The sequence below is a fragment of the Malus sylvestris genome, chromosome 5 (assembly GCF_916048215.2).
Source record: "Malus sylvestris chromosome 5, drMalSylv7.2, whole genome shotgun sequence".
Taxonomy (NCBI): domain Eukaryota; kingdom Viridiplantae; phylum Streptophyta; class Magnoliopsida; order Rosales; family Rosaceae; genus Malus; species Malus sylvestris.
The window spans coordinates 34,531,661-34,549,955 of NC_062264.1; the positions used below are offsets into that span (position 1 = coordinate 34,531,661).

The 18,295-nt window shown below is 39.1% G+C and overlaps 1 protein-coding gene across 1 annotated transcript; it reads right to left on the reverse strand.

Annotated features, from left to right (window-relative positions):
- Positions 1–2,441: 2,441 nt before the first annotated feature.
- LOC126621138 (G-type lectin S-receptor-like serine/threonine-protein kinase At4g27290) lies at positions 2,442–6,105 on the reverse strand. Its single transcript, XM_050289537.1, has 7 exons — positions 4,630–6,105; positions 4,203–4,358; positions 3,978–4,108; positions 3,619–3,829; positions 3,278–3,515; positions 3,013–3,163; positions 2,442–2,923 (listed from the first exon to the last, which is right to left on the reverse strand). The coding sequence occupies exons 1-7, from the start codon at positions 5,948–5,950 to the stop codon at positions 2,621–2,623; spliced, it is 2,511 nt and encodes an 836-aa protein (XP_050145494.1). The 5' UTR covers positions 5,951–6,105; the 3' UTR covers positions 2,442–2,620.
- Positions 6,106–18,295: the final 12,190 nt, after the last annotated feature.

Below are 18,295 nucleotides of genomic sequence, written 5' to 3' on the forward strand. Positions count from 1 at the left end.
AAAAGTAGGCCATGAGTGTAAACCAACCAGCAAAGATTATGGTGATTCACTAATTTAAACATAAGCCAGCTTTGAGAATCATGCTCACCCATTGTCGGTTTTCCTTGCGAGCATATTTCCTACCCAAAGTTTCCCAAACTGTGTTCTCAAACCGCTGCATCGACATATCTTTCCAACTTCTAATGGTCTTTGGTGCTAGAACATCTTCTAACTTCATTCTAAAAAAATTGATTCATAAGTAAAGTCACCTAAAAGCAACTAAGTAAACAGTTTAATCAAGAAGCAATTCAGAAGTAGAACCAAATAAGCCACAGTCCAACTTTCGCACACCCTCCGGCGTAATTTAATATCAGAAACCGTCTCCTGAATTCAAGTTTGCCTAGAGCTTCTAATTGTGTGTGCCCATCGTGTCTTTCTTGGTCTACAGCCAAGGACTGATTAGTGAGAGCTTCAAAAATAGATAGTTATCACAAACAAACAATTGATCACGATGATGTTTTTTGTAATTTGGGTTTATAGTGCTTCTAAATGCTGTTTTAATTGAGTTTTCTGTGTTTGGTCGATTTGTTGTTGCGGATGGGTGATATGTTTTTTTTTTTCTTTCAGTTAGGAAACGGAGCCTTTCAGAGTTTGTAATTTTTTTTTTTGGGGTTTTTTCAAGCAGCTGTGTTAAAGGTATATGATGTGTTTTTTTTCTTTTTGCTTTATTCTTGCTGATTTGGGATGGTTTTTACATTGTATTTTTGTTATAAGTTTGTTGTCCCATTTTTGTGATGGACTTGGAATGAAATGGGATTGGCGGGTGATAAAAATTTCTATCTAGCTAGGGAAAGGTCACAATGTTCAGATTTTGCAGGCGGGATATTAGGGTGAGGGAAAAATGGGAAAGAGAGCATGGAAGACAAATTTAGGAATAGAGATAGGAAAACTACTCAAAAGATTATGACAGAGGAATGGGTTGGGTTAATTTGGAATTTTTTTTTTTTTGACTGATTTGGGATATTTTTTTTTTTTTTTTTTTTTTGCTGTGATTGCCAAGTCAGCTTGAAAGAGAGCAATAACCAAATTATTCGAAGATAGGTTCTTTACATAATTAGGTTCATGCATGTAGCTGATCTCCTTCTCCATGCATATGGAAAGGGCCTGCTCATACTCTGTCAGTCAGGATATTGTACTGACATTAATTTGCAAAAATAGTGTCTTTATGTTGTTAACGGTGTCTCCGTTTGGTTGAACACTATTATGTGATATGCTCCCTCTGTTTGTAAAGCAAAATAAACTGGTTGGAGTATCCTCTAATAGGCTCCTGCAATCTTTTAATGTGCTCTTGCAATCTTTTTAATTACTCTGTTATTTCCTTTAGTTATGGGTATCTGACATTCTGTTTTATTTCTATATATGTTGTTCCAATGGAATCAAGTGCCAAAATTATAACAAACATCCTTTAGTCAAGTTGGACACTTTTCCATATAATGTTTGGTTCAGGGATCCTCGTACAAACATAATATTCTTATGTATTTCAATCAGACTTGACCCTCATGGTTTAATATGTGTAAACTGAAGCTTGGTTCTGTTTCTTCAGTTTCGTATGGAAATAGACCACCTGTTTTTTTTGCCTTTCAACAGTTGTGGTTCCAAAATTAGCAACTTGAACAAGTTCATAACACTTTCTGTTTCAAATTACCTGTTGAACTAGTTGCCTACACTGCAGGACACATATTATATGTGTGAACTATATGTTTCTTCTGTTTCTTAAGGAAACAATTTTTTTTGGAAACCATCTCTTTCTAATCAAACACGTACAGTTTCTTCTCACTCATTCTGCAATTTGTTTATATGCTAACTCACTTAAATGTGTACAAAAGCAAAAAAATTTATCTTACCGGCCTCATTCATTCATGTATCTCTCTGTTTGTTCGTAATTGTCTTAAATTTATTCAACTTAAATGTGTTTTATCCATCTGATTATGTCTGAACCAGCTGGTTCCCGCAGCAACGCGTGAGCGTAATTTCTAGTGAACATTAAACAGAAGAGAACACAATTCTTTTGTGAAAATGTCTGCATACTGATCTGTAGAAGCTACAAAATGTAACAAAACAGTCCCTTGTTGAACTCTTTCACGTACAAAATAACAGTCAGTTTCAATATGCTTGGCCTTGGAGTGCAATACTGGATCCATTGCTAATGCCATGGCAGAAATGTTATCACAGTGAAGTAAAGGAGTATCAGAACTTACAATGTGTAAGTCCTTGAGTAGCTGTTGAATCCAAACAATTTTTGGAGTAGTATTGCATTCCTTTTATGAATTCTCCCGTTTGCTGAAAAAAGAAGGAAAATTTGATCCATATACTTGTTTATATTTTTTTTCAAAGTTTAAAACCTTTTTGTTGCTGTAATATTGTATGAAGTTATGAACTATACCTCAAATCCAAAGAAAACGTGAATAAAAACAGTAAAGGCTTGGAATCTCTCATATTTGTGTTCAATTCTAAGAAGTTATATGCACCAACACGAAATATAAATTACGACATATCATTTATTTCTTGCCTTGAAGAAGTTGTAGTAAAATCAAGGAACAAAACAACGAGGGATAGGTGTGCGGAAATCATTTCCCGTATATTATCGAGCCTCAAGTACTGAAATAGTGACTTCATTAGCTGAGCATGCTTTAGAAGAATGACTGGCTTCGAGTTCAGTCAAATCCCTTTCACTATAAAACCCAGGTTTCAAAGGTTGAGGCAATGCACCTTCACCACTCAACATTAGAACTGCAGCTGACATGCTCGGCCTGTCCTCTGGATTCCGCTGCACGCACAAAAGACCCACATGAATTGTTCTTACAACTTCAAACAGAGTGATGGAGTCCTCTACCGATGTATCAAGTAGTTCGAGAGGCCTGCCTTCTGTGTGTAGCATCCATGCCTAAAACACAAAAACTAGTCTACTTAGTAGAAGTAGCAGAGTTGAGTGATAAGAATTTTTAACTTGACATTTGATGCTGTCACGCTCACATGTCCAAGAAGGTTGAGTTTGTGGTCTGGATGAGAGAATCCTCTATTTTTGCTCCCACTCACTATCTCTAGCACCAGAACACCAAAGCTATAGACGTCGGACTTTATAGAGTAGAAACCATCAATTGCATATTCTGGGGACATGTAACCGCTGCAAACCAATGTGTCAGAAAAACATTTTTATACGCAAAGAATCTAGTCTTTCTGTTAATGTTTTCAAAAAATCTTAAAAAACAGTCATACAATTGTGTTTTAGGATACTTACTATGTTCCAACCACTTTCTTCGTCTCTGCTTTCGTTTCATTTCCTCCGAAGCTTCTAGCCAAGCCAAAGTCTGAGATTTTCGGGTTAAATTCACGGCCTAATAAAATGTTACTTGCTTTGAGATCTCTATGAATAACTCTCAATCTAGAATCTTGATGAAGATAGAGGAGCCCTCGAGCTATCCCATTAATAATTTCAAAGCGCTTCGGCCAGTCTAATAACATCCTTCTTCTTTGATCTGCAAAATATCATAATTCACAATTGTCAAAAAATACATCGTGCTAGGCTGCTAGCATAAGCGAACTAATCGAACTAAATGCAAGGTTTTTGAGTAGTCAAACCGAAAATAAAAAAGTCTAAGCTCTTGTTAGGCATGAACTCGTAGATCAGTATCATCTCGTCTTCTTGAATGCAGCATCCAAGAAGCTTCACTAGATTCCTATGTTGAAGTTTGGCAATATGTGTAACTTCATTCTTGAACTCGTCGAGTCCTTGTCTAGAACTTTTTGAAAGCCTTTTCACAGCGATTTCTTGTCCATCTTCCATCGTACCCTGAAATCCAACAGCATATGTTATGACCAAAATTCATGCTTTGTGGTTTGCACACTACTTGTATCCATCATTCCATATTTTGACCACAAGTACATGTAACTATACAACTTCTACAACTTCAAAACTATGAAGGACTCTCTGGTTTTACCTTAAAGACAGATCCAAAACCGCCTTCACCAAGTTTGTTTTCAATTGAAAAGTTACCGGTTGCAGAAACTATAGTCATCAAGTCAAATAACGGTAATTCCAAATCCTCCTTTTGGTTGTGTCCCAGTTTTCCTGTAAAGACACAGTGACGGGTGAAAAAAACTCCCTATACTACTGAACTATGTAGTTTGGAAAGCAGAGGGGCAAAATAGTACGGCCAACTTACCAACTTTTTGGTGCTGCTTCTTCCAAACAAAAAACAGCAGGGCAAGGCCCAAGAGCAGCAGTCCGGTAGACAACACAGTAGTGCTTATTATGATTTTCATTTTCTTTGCATTGGATTCAGAGTATTTAGCGTTGATCTTTGCATCATCTTCATAATCTACAAATGATATTTTGAAGACAGAAAATCTATGAGTCGGAAAGTAATAAACAAAAAAAATAAAAACTGTATAATTTCTATCATCCAACTAATAGTTTCTAGTTTGTGAGACAATTCTAAAAGAGGATATTGCTTATGGTGTCAAAATTCGAAGTTATAACTATTAGAATTAGTATAATGTTTCACTTCGTTATGTCTTGACTTTGTTTCGAGCATATGATTATGAATTTATGACTGAATGCAAAGTCACCAACAGGTGTTTTTTACATACCTAGTTCTGCTGCGGCCATTCTTATATAAATATCTTGCCCGTTTTCGGAATAGTATCTTATATCAATCAGACCGCCGTACCACAGCAAGCACCCAGTTCCTCCATCCCGAATATCCAAATTTGTATAAGCCGTGCAGGAGCAGTTCTTCATGCACACCATCTGGCATTCCTTGAGGTTCATACTTCTGTTAAACCAGGATTGTTCTGTGCTAGGCAATTTCAAACCCGAGTACTTTTGGAACACGTCTCCGGTGCAATTTAGAGAAGTCTTTCTCACACAACCATCAGACCAATCTACCAAATCCCATTCTTTCGGAAACTTTGGTGTAAATCCTTTCAAACAGCTACAAACCGGGGACTTTTCAATGTTACATGCACCATATACACCACAGAATGCATAGTTGTCACAGTTATCAATCTGGGCTGTTAGGTAAAGAAACCAATCTTTGGTTCTATCAATCCATGTGTAGCGCTGCACAAGTCCATCTGAAGTTAACACCACCCTCGAAAAGATTGAGCTGTTGTGAAGCTTGTAACTGTAGTACATTTTATCCGGCTCAGAAACAAAACCGTATGTGTATATTGGGTTTGGATTTAAATGAGGCGTTCCACTGAACCGGACTCCATTCCATGGTCCAGTCCGAAATTTTATGACCGAACCGTTGCTCACAAATATTTCTTGATATCCTTTGGGACCAAGTTGATATGTATAATTGCCTTGAGAAGGATCCTGAGGACTTTTCCATGATCTAAGATGGCAATTGAAGCCTGTAACTGTGTTCCTACCAATCTCCATTCCTGGTAAGAATGTATCGCCAGGGTAATCAAAACTTTGCCACAGAAAGTTCTCAGAGTCATCATCACTACTATCTATCACGACAAGATTACCCGAATCCAAAAGGCGTGCCACTGGATTCTGTGCAGTTCTCGATGTGTTGGAGGACCAAACTGTGCTCATGTTGTGGTTGAGGACAAGAATTCCGGGGCTGGTGACCTTCAAAACGCCGGACAAATCAGCGAGGGGCTTGTCTCTGTTGGCAATCCATACAATGGTTGTAACAGATATCTGCTTGTACCATATCGCCACGTACCGTCTATTAGAAGCATCAGGATACTTGTAAAATCCTAGCTCAAACGTACCGCCAGTGGAAACTACAGTCTCACCGTCTCTAATGGACTGAAATGTACTTGTGGCGTCATCAGCTGTGGAGAATACTGCTGCGACGATGAGCAGCAAAGAAGAGTAGAAAAGAAGCAAGCACATCTTAGCCGAAGCTTTTGACGGATTTTTCATAATGTGATTTGAATGTTTGTCTGTCATTTGAACACCTTATTGAAATAACATTGATACCATTTCCTGCAAGCAACCAATCATTTTCAAGTTCAATATTGTTGAATACTCGGGTGCGTGGGAAGACAAATTGTTCTCCAAAGTTTGAAACTGAGAAAGTTGTCTTCTATCCGAAGTAGACTTCGCATTCAGTTAAGAATGATGTTGTCGTAGCCGGATATTTCACTATGACAACTAAGATATTTTCATCTAGTAGAAAATATCCGAATTAATATGTGGTCATATACAGTTCCCTCGGCTCAAAGGAAACTTAAATGTCTGATTGGTGTACTCTTTCGCATTAGTCTTGTATTCGATATCGTTTTCTTTCCTTTTCAATTCTTGTAATTCAAGATTAATCCCAATCTAGAAAGTTTGAATAAGAGCGTCTTCGGTGGGCGATAATATTCCCTATAACTGGTTGTATGCTCATTGTGTCTATCTCCCAAATCACGTTAATTTTTTTCATTTCAAAGTCAATATGTTACACATGTAATGGATTAATTTGGTACCCTGTCATTTTCTCTAGTTATATTTTGGCGGGACTTGTTCAGAATGATTCCAGGACGACTGACTTCTATTTCTTATGCCGCTGTATCTACCATTCCCTGCGGATTTTCTTGGTTGCTGATTCTTGGTTGCTGATTAAGTTGTGCACAAAAGAAAAAAACCATTAGCTCATACCATACTGCAGTAAACATTAGGAAATACAGTGAACAATCTGTTGAATCCAAATCACAGTAATTCGAATGTACTATCTACTCAAATTGAATTCCTCTCCAATCGAGTCGCCGTTGATATCAGAGCAAAGCATATGTAAAGCAAGAAAATGTATAAGCAGGATTACCCGAGAAATATCTGATCAACTTAACTCACTTCAATAGACATCAGATCAAGTTATGATGAAATAAACAGCAACATGAAATATGAACTATCGAGCCTCGAGTAGGGTAAATGTGTCTTCATTAGCTGAAAAAGTTGTAACCTTGTTTGCACAAGGATCGACTTTGTTGTCATCTAGATCCCTTTCACTATAAAAACCAGGTTTTTCAAGTTCAGGCAATGCACTTTCACCACTCAACATCAGAACTGCAGCTGGCATGCTTGGCATTTATGCCGGATTTCACTGCACGCATAAAAGACCCACATGGATTGACCGCAAAACTTCATGTGGATTACTGGAGTCTCCTACTCATGTATCGAGCATTTCAATGGACTTGCCTTCTGTGTATAAATTCCATGCCTAAAAGATCACAACCACCAATCGTACTGAATAAATAGAAGTATAGAGAATCAAGTAAAAACAAATAATAATGCTAGACAAACCACATTTTAGATCTTAAGTGGAATCGAATCCATTTTTTACATGAATTGTCGTCACCAGTTGTTAATAGAGAAGTCACTGTCACAGTAGTACTTCATTAGCTGATGCAGTCAGAATATAGTCCCTCTAGTATTATTCGACGAAAAATGATCAACTTGACGGCTGACACTTACATGTCCATGCAGGTTAAGGCTGTGGTCTGGATGAGAAAATCCTCCGTTTCTTTTCCCTTCACTATCTCAAGCACCATAACACCAAAGCTATACATGTCAGATTTTATCAAGTAGAACCCATCGATCGCATATTCTGGGGACATGTAACCACTGCAAAACAATGTGTCAAAACCTACACTTTACAAGCAAGGTATATAGAATGTCTGATTGTACTTTTACATTTCTTACTATGTTCCAACCACTTTATTTGTCGCTGCTGTAGTTTCATTTCCTCCAAAACTTCTTGCCAGGCCAAAGTCTGAAATTTTGGGGTTAAATTCACCGTCTAATAGAATGTTGCCGGCTTTGAGATCTTGATGAATTACTCAGAGTCTAGAATCTTGATGAAGATAGAGGAGCTCCTGAGCAATCCCATCAATAATGTCAAAACGCTTAGGCCAATCTATAAGATGCAGCATCCTAGAAGCCTCACTAGATTCCAGCGCTGAAGTTTGGCAATATGTGTAACCTCATTCTTTAACCGGTTGAGTCCTTGCCTCGAATGTTTCGATAGACTTTTCACAGCTATTTCTTGTCCATCCATCAGTGTACCCTGAAATTCATCAGCACGTATCATGATCAAAATTCATACTACTAGCTAACTGTATCTGTTACTCCTCCTAAAGTGACATGCTCAAATGTCAAGCTAATTGTCGTGCGGACTGTGATTTCACCTTATAGACAGATCCAAAGCCACCTTCCTCAACTTTATTGTGGTTTGAAAAATCATTGGTAGCACAAATCACAGTGCCCAAGTCAAATAATGGTAACTCCAGATCTTCCCTTTGGTCCGATCTCGGTTTTCCTGCAAAGCACATAGTGAAGTAAATCGTGTACCATGGAACTGAACTTAGAAAACGGAGGGGTAGAAGAGTAGAAACTCAAATAGCTTACCATCTTGTTGGTGCTTCTTCTTCTGAAAACGTAAGAGGAGGGCTAGGCCCAGGATTAAAAGTCCAGCAGACAACACAGTACTGGTTACTACGATTCTCGTTTTCTTCACTTTGGATTTTGCATTGTCTGCTTGAAGTGGTAATGAAGTATTTGAAAGAAGAAAATTAATAAGGAATTATAAAGAAGAATAAACACCACCATACCTGGTTCAGATGCAGCCAATCTTATGTATATATCTTGCCCATTTCCATTGAAAGTTCTTGAGCAGCCACTTCCTCCTGCCCTGATATCCAAATTTGCAAAAGCTGTGCAGGAGCAGTTTTCAGTGGAGTCATTCTCATACAGGCATATGTTGCACCCCGAAAGGCCCATTTTTGTTGAAAATTTGGTCTAAATCCTTCCAAGCAACCACATAGCGGGGAGTTATCAATATTACACGCACCATTTGGCCCACATATTCCATAGTTGTCACATGTATCAGCCGGTGTTCCTAGTAAAACTTCCCAAACTTGGGCTCTATTAATCCAGTTGTAGCTCCTCACACTCTCGTCTTGTGTCAACACGGGAAATGCCCAATTCTCAAATAAAATTGCTTAAAGTTCTGCAAAATGAAGACTACATGTTACAGCATCGACCAGAAACACTCGTCCAAACACTAAACCAACCTTGCAACCATATTTCTTCCAAGTATATTGTCCAAACGGGGTAGTCTTTGCTCATACAGAAGATTGAAAATCCTTAAACACACTCGATGCAGCGACGAACGATTACTGTCTCCATTAAGATTTATGCAACTGTTAAAATGTTGGGATTGTTTCAAAAATTGCATTACTTTTCTCCGCAATTTACAAACAAGCAAATCATAAGTGACAAGAGCCCATAAGACCAATTGGCAACAATTTGCAATCCAGATTTTTAGCTTCATTTATTGTTACCCATCAACTAACTCAATTCAAAAAGTGGAAAAAAAAACTGGAACAATTTGTTTCCTTTACTTCCATCTAATAAATATAGAAATGGTTCAAGAACACGGGCAATGCCCAATTCTCAAAACAAACACAGAAATAGAGAGAGAGAAAGAGAGAGAGAGAGAGAGAGAGAACTGACCTTTATTGGTAGAAAATGTTGCAGAAGCCAGCCAACCCAGAAGAAAGTTAATTCAGGGGAAGATTATCGTCACCAGATGTTAATAGAGAAGTCACTGTCACACACTGTATATCATTAGCTAATGCAGTCAGAATATAGTCCCTCTAGCATAATTCGACGAAAAATTATCAACTTGACAGCTAGCACTTACATGTCTTAGCAGGTTGAGGCTGTGGCCTGGATGAGAAAATCCTTTGTTTCTCTTCCCATTCACTATCCGAAAGCTGTGCTGCTGGATTCGACGCAGATGTTGGTGTGTTCGAGGACCAAACGCTTGTCTTGTTAGTATCAACAAGGACAAGAATTCCAGGGATGGTGACCGTGAGTAGACCTGATGAATCAGTGGTGTGTCTCGGTTGGCTACCCATACGAACTTTTTTACTTGATTGCTAGAATGGGACTTACAATTACAATTAACCGAGTGTTGACTGGCCAGCATGTCCAGGTTCGGTTAGACTTAACTCCATATCATGAGTAGCTGTCCAACCAAGTTCATAGGCTTCAAGGAAACCGATCTTTGCCTTGTCGGGGAGATCATGGGAATGAACAAATGGCACCTCGTTTGGCCACCCAATCTCCATTCTTATATTGGCACAGGGGCTATCAAGTGTCTGAATGTGATTCTCACACTTCTTCAGGTTGCAGAACCTCAGCTTGATTCCCTTCTTGTCTGCAATGTCTTGAACCCTTTCCTGGACTCTCTGGGCCTCGACCCACAATCTCTTGGAAGGTGGCAGAGGTTTGGTTCTTTCACTCTTTCTCCTCCTCAACAAAGGCTTCATAGATCCTGTACCAGCATTTCATCGATCCAAGGACCTGCTGTTAAAAGCTTCTCACATAAGAGATACACATAAACACGTGCAATCCAATATCAAGAGGACTCAAGAGACGGATATAATTTTTAGAAGATAAAACTAGATTGAGGATCCTTGTTACGACAGCAGAAATGCGAAAACTATTAAGTAGTTGATGATTACTATCAATAGAGTTGGACTTAATTTAGCTTATACATTGAACTTATTTTTGGTGTGTGCATGTGCTTCAGTCAGTAAGACCAATCCTAATTAAAGTAAGCTGTCATTAAAAAAATTGCATTCATGAAATCAATTTACAGTATGTAACAAGCAGGCAATTGGTAAAGAAGATTAAATGCAGCATACCATCTTGTGCTGCATGGAAATTGGAACTTTGGAAACTGTGTCTGTTAAAGAGTTGATTGGTGGGGTGAGATCTCTGCATAAAGTCATCAACCGCTACTGGAAGCTGGAACTGAGCTTCAACCCCATGACCAGCAGCTCTCATCTCTGAACAACTAAGATTGGTCATGGATTTAGGCATGAATTTAAAAGCCAAAGAACATCGCCCAAACAAGTTGCTCTGTGTATTAGCAGTCTCCATTCTCTGTAGTGCAGGGTTAACATATCCTGCAGTTGCCTGATAGAGTGTGAGTCCAGGGTAAACAATAGCTTCTTGAGGACCAAGATCTTCGTCCACAAGAACCCAACGACCCTGAAAGTCCTTTATGTGTAGACCAGCCTTGCCTGACTTGACAAGAGATATCAAGCTTTTGTCAACTTGATGCTCATGGTCAGAAAACATAACCAACTGGCCATCCTCTTGGGTCGTAAAACTATGGTGTTGTGTAACCTGAAATGATGGCCTTGCATGACAACAGACAGATAATACTGAAGAAGATATTTACCTGTTTCTTAAGGGAACATTATCAAGTACGTCAGTAAATGGTGAGCTCCTCAAGTTCAAATAGAAGCTGATTGCGTGCAATATATCTCGAGCTGCCATTGCAAGCAGTGAAAATATATCTGGTAAAGCTGCTGGAGGAAATTCCATTGTGTTGTCGGGCTCTAAAGGAGTGAATCCAGGTCTGTAATCATAGGTTTCTAGCCACAATTGAGGATCTGCATTATAATCGGAAGTCTTGCACCAGTCACGGGGATCATTGTTATTAACCATATCTGCAGCTGGGTATGATGCTTTCTGGTGGAAGTAGAGGCGAGCCGAATCTAAACCCGACCTCAAAAGAGCCCCATCACTCACTGGAAAACTGAATGATGGCAGCAGAATAGAGTGCTAGTGATTGTGACAAAGTCGAAACAGATAGTTTGTAAGAATCTGATGGAAGGCCTTCACCAGGTGCCAGATCAGTTAGCTTCACACGACCTAGAGATGGCAGGCCATTACTTGCCATGAAACCCTTTGGGTATACTTGCTACCTAATTTTGAAGAGAGGCACAGGTTAACACTGACATAACTCAAAATTAATAAACTGAAAACAGCATAATCATTCATCAATCAGAATCTCCTCTTTTTTTTCTTATGAGAATTTAGGAACTCCTTGACCCCTAAGTTGAAGCCACAAAAACTGAACCATCTACGTACTGCAAAGAAAGAAAGTATATGAAGCATAAATATATACGTACAAATACATGTGTGTACATATATGAACATTTTATATTGAAAAAGTGCTCTCCTAAGGTCCTTAAAAAAGTCAAGCTGCTCAACTATTGATCGTATATGTACGCTAGAAATGCAAGATCTATGATACGTTGCATGCCGAGGGGACATTTGACCTATGTATAGATAAAGTTAGAAGCTAAGTTTTTCCAATTACTAGTATGAGCAACAACAACAACAACAACAACAACAACAAAGCCTTTTCCCACTAAGTGGGGTCGGCTATATGAATCCTAGAACGCCATTGCGCTCGGTTTTGTGTCATGTCCTCCGTTAGATCCAAGTACTCTAAGTCTTTTCTTAGAGTCTCTTCCAAAGTTTTCCTAGGTCTTCCTCTACCCCTTCAACCCTGAACCTCTGTCCCGTAGTCTACTCCTACTTTACCTCGGATATCCTCATTCCCAATCTTATCCTTTCTCGTGTGCCCACACATCCCACGAAGCATCCTCATCTCCGCCACACCCATTTTGTGTACGTGTTGATGCTTCACCGCCCAACATTCTGTGCCATACAACATCGCTGGCCTTATTGCCGTCCTATAAAATTTTCCCTTGAGCTTCAGTGGCCTACGACGGTCACACAACACGCCGGATGCACTCTTACACTTCATCCATCCAGCTTGTATTCTATGGTTGAGATCTCCATCTAATTCTCCGTTCTCTTGCACGATAGATCCTAGGTAGCGAAAACGGTCGCTTTTTGTGATCTTCGCTAGATTGCTCCGGTCATTAGTGTGGATAAGTATATAAATGGATAGAGACAAGAAAGCAAACACAAGATGTACGTGGTTCACCCAGATTGGCTACGTCCACGAAATAGAGGAGTTCTCATTAATTGTGAAGGGTTTACACAAGTACATAGGTTCAAGCTCTCCTTTAGTGAGTACAAGTGAATGATTTAGTACAAATGACATTAGGAAATATTGTGGGAGAATGATCTCGTAATCACGAAACTTCTAAGTATCGGAGTGCGGTATCGTCTTGACTTGCCTTATCTGTCTCATAGGTAGATGTGGCATCTTCTCTGGAAGTACTCTTCCTCCATCCAGGGGTTGTATCTTTAACTAGTGGAGATGCACAAGGTAATGTATCAATTTCACTTGAAGCTTACTTGTAGTTTCAGGCTTGGTCAAGCGCGATACAAACCATGTAGTAGGAGTCCCCCAAGTCGCCGAGCTAGAGGATCTGCTAAAAGAGGTGACAGACAAGGTAAGCAATCAGAGCTCCGGCTGATTGTTCACATTCTCCCTATCTTGCAGGCAGCATGAAGGATAAAGAGAAGAAAATGAGAAGAGATGATATGGGATACTTTTGCTTTTGAAGAAGTAACTTTCCACAGGCTTATTCTTGAACTGAGCTGGAGGGTTTTCTGGTTTCCTCCAGAGTATAAGGCCGACTGAAGAATTTGAGGGTCAAAACAAGTCCATCAAATCTAGAGTACGTTCGACCCTGCTGATATGGGATACTTTTGCTTTGACAGAGTAATGGATGTATCGGCACGTGTGCTGTTTCGCTTGTCTCCACATGCTTCCTTGTATCCTTCTCCCTTGCCCTAGCTGTTCCTCAGGCAGATGCGGTATCTTCCCTGGAAGCATAAGATGTTGAAGATGAGTACTCGAGAGCAATGGTAGGTAAGTAATCAGGTAAGGGGTTCTAGGCAGTCAGTTCCTGGCTGGAAGCTTGATTCCAAGTGCTGACTGATTGCTCTCTTTCTCCTTGTCTTGCAGATAAGAACAAGGCCAAAGGAAAAGACAGGGAAAAAGCATGATATGGGATACTCTTGCTTTTAACCCTGATGATATGAGATATTCTTGCTCTAGTATAGCTTGTTTGCAGAGATATTATCGGGGGGAAAGAAAGCTGAATATTTCGAAAGGCTTCGTTGGGAGTGCCCTCTCATATATGAGGAAGGGTTGAGCATTTTTGCAGGTCTGCCTGTCCGTTGGGGATGGAGGTCGACATATATAGGAGTCTCCTTAACAACAAGTAATAATGCTATTCCTTTACCCTACTTGGTCATAGCACGGTAGTGGGAGCTGCCAGCTTCACATGTTTTAACTCTGTCAGAGCACTTTGAAAAAGTGGTCTGTGGTATCTGGAAAGGTGATGTTGCATGTGAAGATTACATACAGCTTTATCCAAGGAGATCCGGCTCTTGAAGTTGGGAAAGTGTTGCCTCTTCGGTTTTCGAACAAGCAATCCTATTAGGGATCTGGCTCTCGAGATTCGGAGAACGATGCCTCTTCGATTTTTGAGAAAGCAATCATGCTGGGGGTCTGGCTCTCGAGATTCGGAGAACGATGCCTCTTCGATTTTTGAGAACGATGCCTATTGTGGGTTTATTCCAAAGGCATTTATTGCCTTCGTCTTCTAGGGCTGTACCGCGTAATGAAGCTCCAAATGATCAACCTCTGATGCCTCCTCCTTCTAGGGTTCTGTCCAGTACTAAGGCTCCGAATGATCCCCCTCCGGTGCCTTCTCTTTCTGGGGCTCTACCGACTGCTGAGACTTCTAAGCAACCTTTGTGAAGGCTCCCTCTTGTTTGTTTATTTTGACTTATGTATATGTACATATTTGTAGCTTATCGGGGATATCAATAAATAAGCTTTCCTTCATTTCAACGTATTGTGTTAATTACACCAAAGCCTTCTTCGCTAAGTTCTTTGAATTTTCTTTTGTTGAAGCTTTGTGAGTGGAGCATGTAGGTTGAGGTAGTGTTCCCTTAATTTCCTGAGTGAGGAAAACTTCTCGGTTGGAGACTTGGAAAATCCAAGTCACTGAGTGGGATCGGCTATATGAATCTTAGAACGTCATTGTGCTCGGTCTTGTGTCATGTCCTTCGTTAGATCCAAGTACTCTAAGTCTTTTCTTAGAGTCTCTTCCAAAGTTTTCCTAGGTCTTCCTCTACCCCTTCGGCCATGAACCTCTATCCCATAGTCGCATCTTCTAATCGGAGCGTCAGTAGGCCTTCTTTGCACATGTCCAAACCACCGTAACCGATTTTCTCTCATCTTTCCTTCAATTGCGGCTACTCCTACTTTACCCCGGATATCCTCATTCATAATCTTATCCTTTCTCGTGTGCCCACACATCCAACGAAGCATCCTCATCTCCGCTACACCCATTTTGTGTACGTGTTGATGCTTTACCGCCCAACATTCTGTGTCATACAGCATCGCCGGCCTTATTGCCGTCCTATAAAATTTTCCCTTGAGCTTCAGTGGCATACGGCGGTCACACAGCATGCCGGATGCACTCTTCCACTTCATCCATCCAGCTTGTATTCTATGGTTGAGATCTCCATCTAATTCTCCGTTCTTTTGCAAGATAGATCCTAGGTAACGAAAACGGTCGCTCTTTGGTATTTCTTGATCTCCGATCCTCACCCCTAACTCGTTTTGGCCTCCATTTGCACTGAACTTGCACTCCATATATTCTGTCTTTGATCGGCTTAGGCGAAGACCTTTAGATTCCAACACTTCTCTCCAAAGGTTAAGCTTTGCATTTACCCCTTCCTGAGTTTCATCTATCAACACTATATCGTCTGCGAAAAGCATACACCAAGGAATATCATCTTGAATATGTCCTGTTAACTCATCAATTACCAACGCAAAAAGGTAAGGACTTAAGGATGAGCCTTGATGTAATCCTACAGTTATGGGAAAGCTTTCAGTTTGTCCTTCATGAGTTCTTACGGCAGTCTTTGCTCCTTCATACATATCCTTTATAGCTTGGATATATGCTACTCGTACTCCTTTCTTCTCTAAAATCCTCCAAAGAATGTCTCTTGGGACCCTATCATACGCTTTCTCCAAATCTATAAAGACCATGTGTAAATCCTTTTTCCCATCTCTATATCTTTCCATCAATCTTCGTAAGAGATAGATTGCCTCCATGGTTGAGCGCCCTGGCATGAACCCGAATTGGTTGTCCGAAACCCGTGTCTCTTGCCTCAATCTATGCTCAATGACTCTCTCCCAGAGCTTCATTGTATGACTCATTAGCTTAATACCCCTATAGTTCATGCAATTTTGTACGTCGCCCTTATTCTTGTAGATAGGCACCAAAGTGCTCGTTCGCCACTCATTTGGCATCTTCTTCGTTTTCAAAATCCTATTGAAAAGGTCAATGAGCCATGTTATACCTGTCTCTCCCAAAACTTTCCACACTTCGATTGGTATATCGTCTGGGCCTATTGCTTTTCTATGCTTCATCTTCTTCAAAGCTACAACCACTTCTTCCTTCCGGATTCGACGATAAAAAGAGTAGTTTCTACACTCTTCTGAGTTACTTAACTCCCCTAAAGAAGCACTCCTTTCATGTCCTTCATTGAAAAGATTATGAAAATAACCTCTCCATCTGTCTTTAAGCACTCCTTTCATGTCCTTCACAAAAAAATTTCTTACTAAACTTCGATCTAATAATCTCGTTAGTCAGGAAATTGAAGTGATGTCCAAAATCTGCCACAATGTCATCTAAACTCAACACAAAAAAAATAAAATTGCTGAACAGTTCTGCAAGTTGAAGACTAAATGCTACAGCATCGACCGGAAACACTCTTCCAAACACAAAACCAGCCTTGCAACCATATTTCTTTCAAGTATATTGTCCAAACGGGGTAGTCTTTGCTCATACAGAAGATTGAAAAATCCTTAAACACACTCGATGCAGCAACGAACGATTACTGTCTCCATTAAGATTTATCCAACTGTTAAAATGTTGAGTTTGTTTCAAAAATTGTATTACTTTTCTCCCCAATTTTCAAACAAGAGCCCATAAGACCAATTGGCAACAATTTGCAATCCAGATTTAGCGTCATTAATTGTTACCCATCAACTAATTCAATCCAAAACGTGGAAAAAAACTGGAACAATTTGTTTCCTTTACTTATAGGGGTGTATACAATTGAGAATGTGAGAGATTTTAATAGATTTATAAATCCATAGATTTTTATGGAGTTTAATTGATTTGTAGAGATTCCATATAAAATTTTGATTCAATTCCCTCGAAATCTCATGGGAAGAGGTGAGATTTGTGGATGTTTAAAATACACTACGAAATCTCTCCAATTCCCTCTAATTCCTCAACTTTCTCAAATTCTTTAAAATAAATTTCTAATTGAATACACCTAGAATGTTATAAACTTCTTTAAAATCTTAATTGAATACACCTGGATTTCTAAGGATTTTAATAAACTATTTTAAAATTCTAATTGAATACACCTAGAATTTCAGAGAATCACTTAAAATCCTGATTGAATACCCCTAGATTCATTAAAAGAATTAAAATCCCTTAGAATCCCAATTGAATACACCCCCCTTAATCTAATAAATACACGGGAAATTCCCAATTCTCAAAACAAACAGAGAGAGAGAGAGAGAGAGAGAACTGACCTTCATTGGTAGAAAATGTTGCAGACGCCAGCCAACCCAGAAGAAAGTTAAATTCAGGGGAAGATTAGGGCTTTACAAAAGGGAGAGAGGAGAGGAACACACAACACAGTGCCTTTTTTCAATTTTTTTTAACAGTTACACTTTCATGGTGGATTTTACTTGCGGCAACCAAAACTTGGTGATGAGATGAAAATTTTGGATTTGGTAGTGACCGAACACAGAAGTTGTCGTAAGCCATATCCGTATGCCAGTCATATTGAAAAATTTCTTCTACTTGGACATGTCTTTCCGCTTCTCATACTGGAGAAATTTATGTAAGAAGTAGCTAATGTTATTCACACGTTTATTTTTATCTTTCAAACACCTTTGTTAATATTTGGCCTTGATTTTCTCCAATTTACTCCATCCGAGCAGCGAATATTGAAAGAACATATGAGAAGTAAAAATAAGTATGTAAATAGCATAACCCTCTTTTTTATATACAATTGTTATGTTTTTTAATTTGTTTTGGAGAATTCAACAAAACCGTCATAAAACTTATTTTCATAGCACTTTTGTTGTTTTGTAAAAATTTTCAGAATTCATTTAAAACGTTTCGAAAATGTTCCAATTGATGAAAATTTGTTCTAGCCACATACTAAAATCTGTTAGAATTTTTCTCCATTGATTTTATTTTTTCGCCTTAAAAATGAACAATGTTTGGCCACTCAAGAATGAAAATGCCTCAGAAACAGTTCGTAATACTTTCATCAATTCCTACCATATGTTTTTATATAGCTCAATGACTAAACAATATCATTTTTTTTTGCTGAAAAATCATCTTTACGAATCGATTTATAATATGACATTTCCAATCATATTCACAAACTTTTGTGAATTGGCCTAAAGAGTGTAGC

Bases quoted from the DNA above. Each gene is read 5' to 3' on its own strand.
- LOC126621138 (XM_050289537.1), bottom strand. From the start codon at position 5,950: ATGACAGACAAACATTCAAATCACATTATGAAAAATCCGTCAAAAGCT. The intron at 3,830-3,977 runs GTAAAACCAGAG...GTTGGATTTCAG, and splicing joins GTTTTGGATCTGTCTTTAAG to GGTACGATGGAAGATGGACA. The intron at 2,924-3,012 runs GTGAGCGTGACA...TTTGTGTTTTAG, and splicing joins AACTCAACCTTCTTGGACAT to GCATGGATGCTACACACAGA.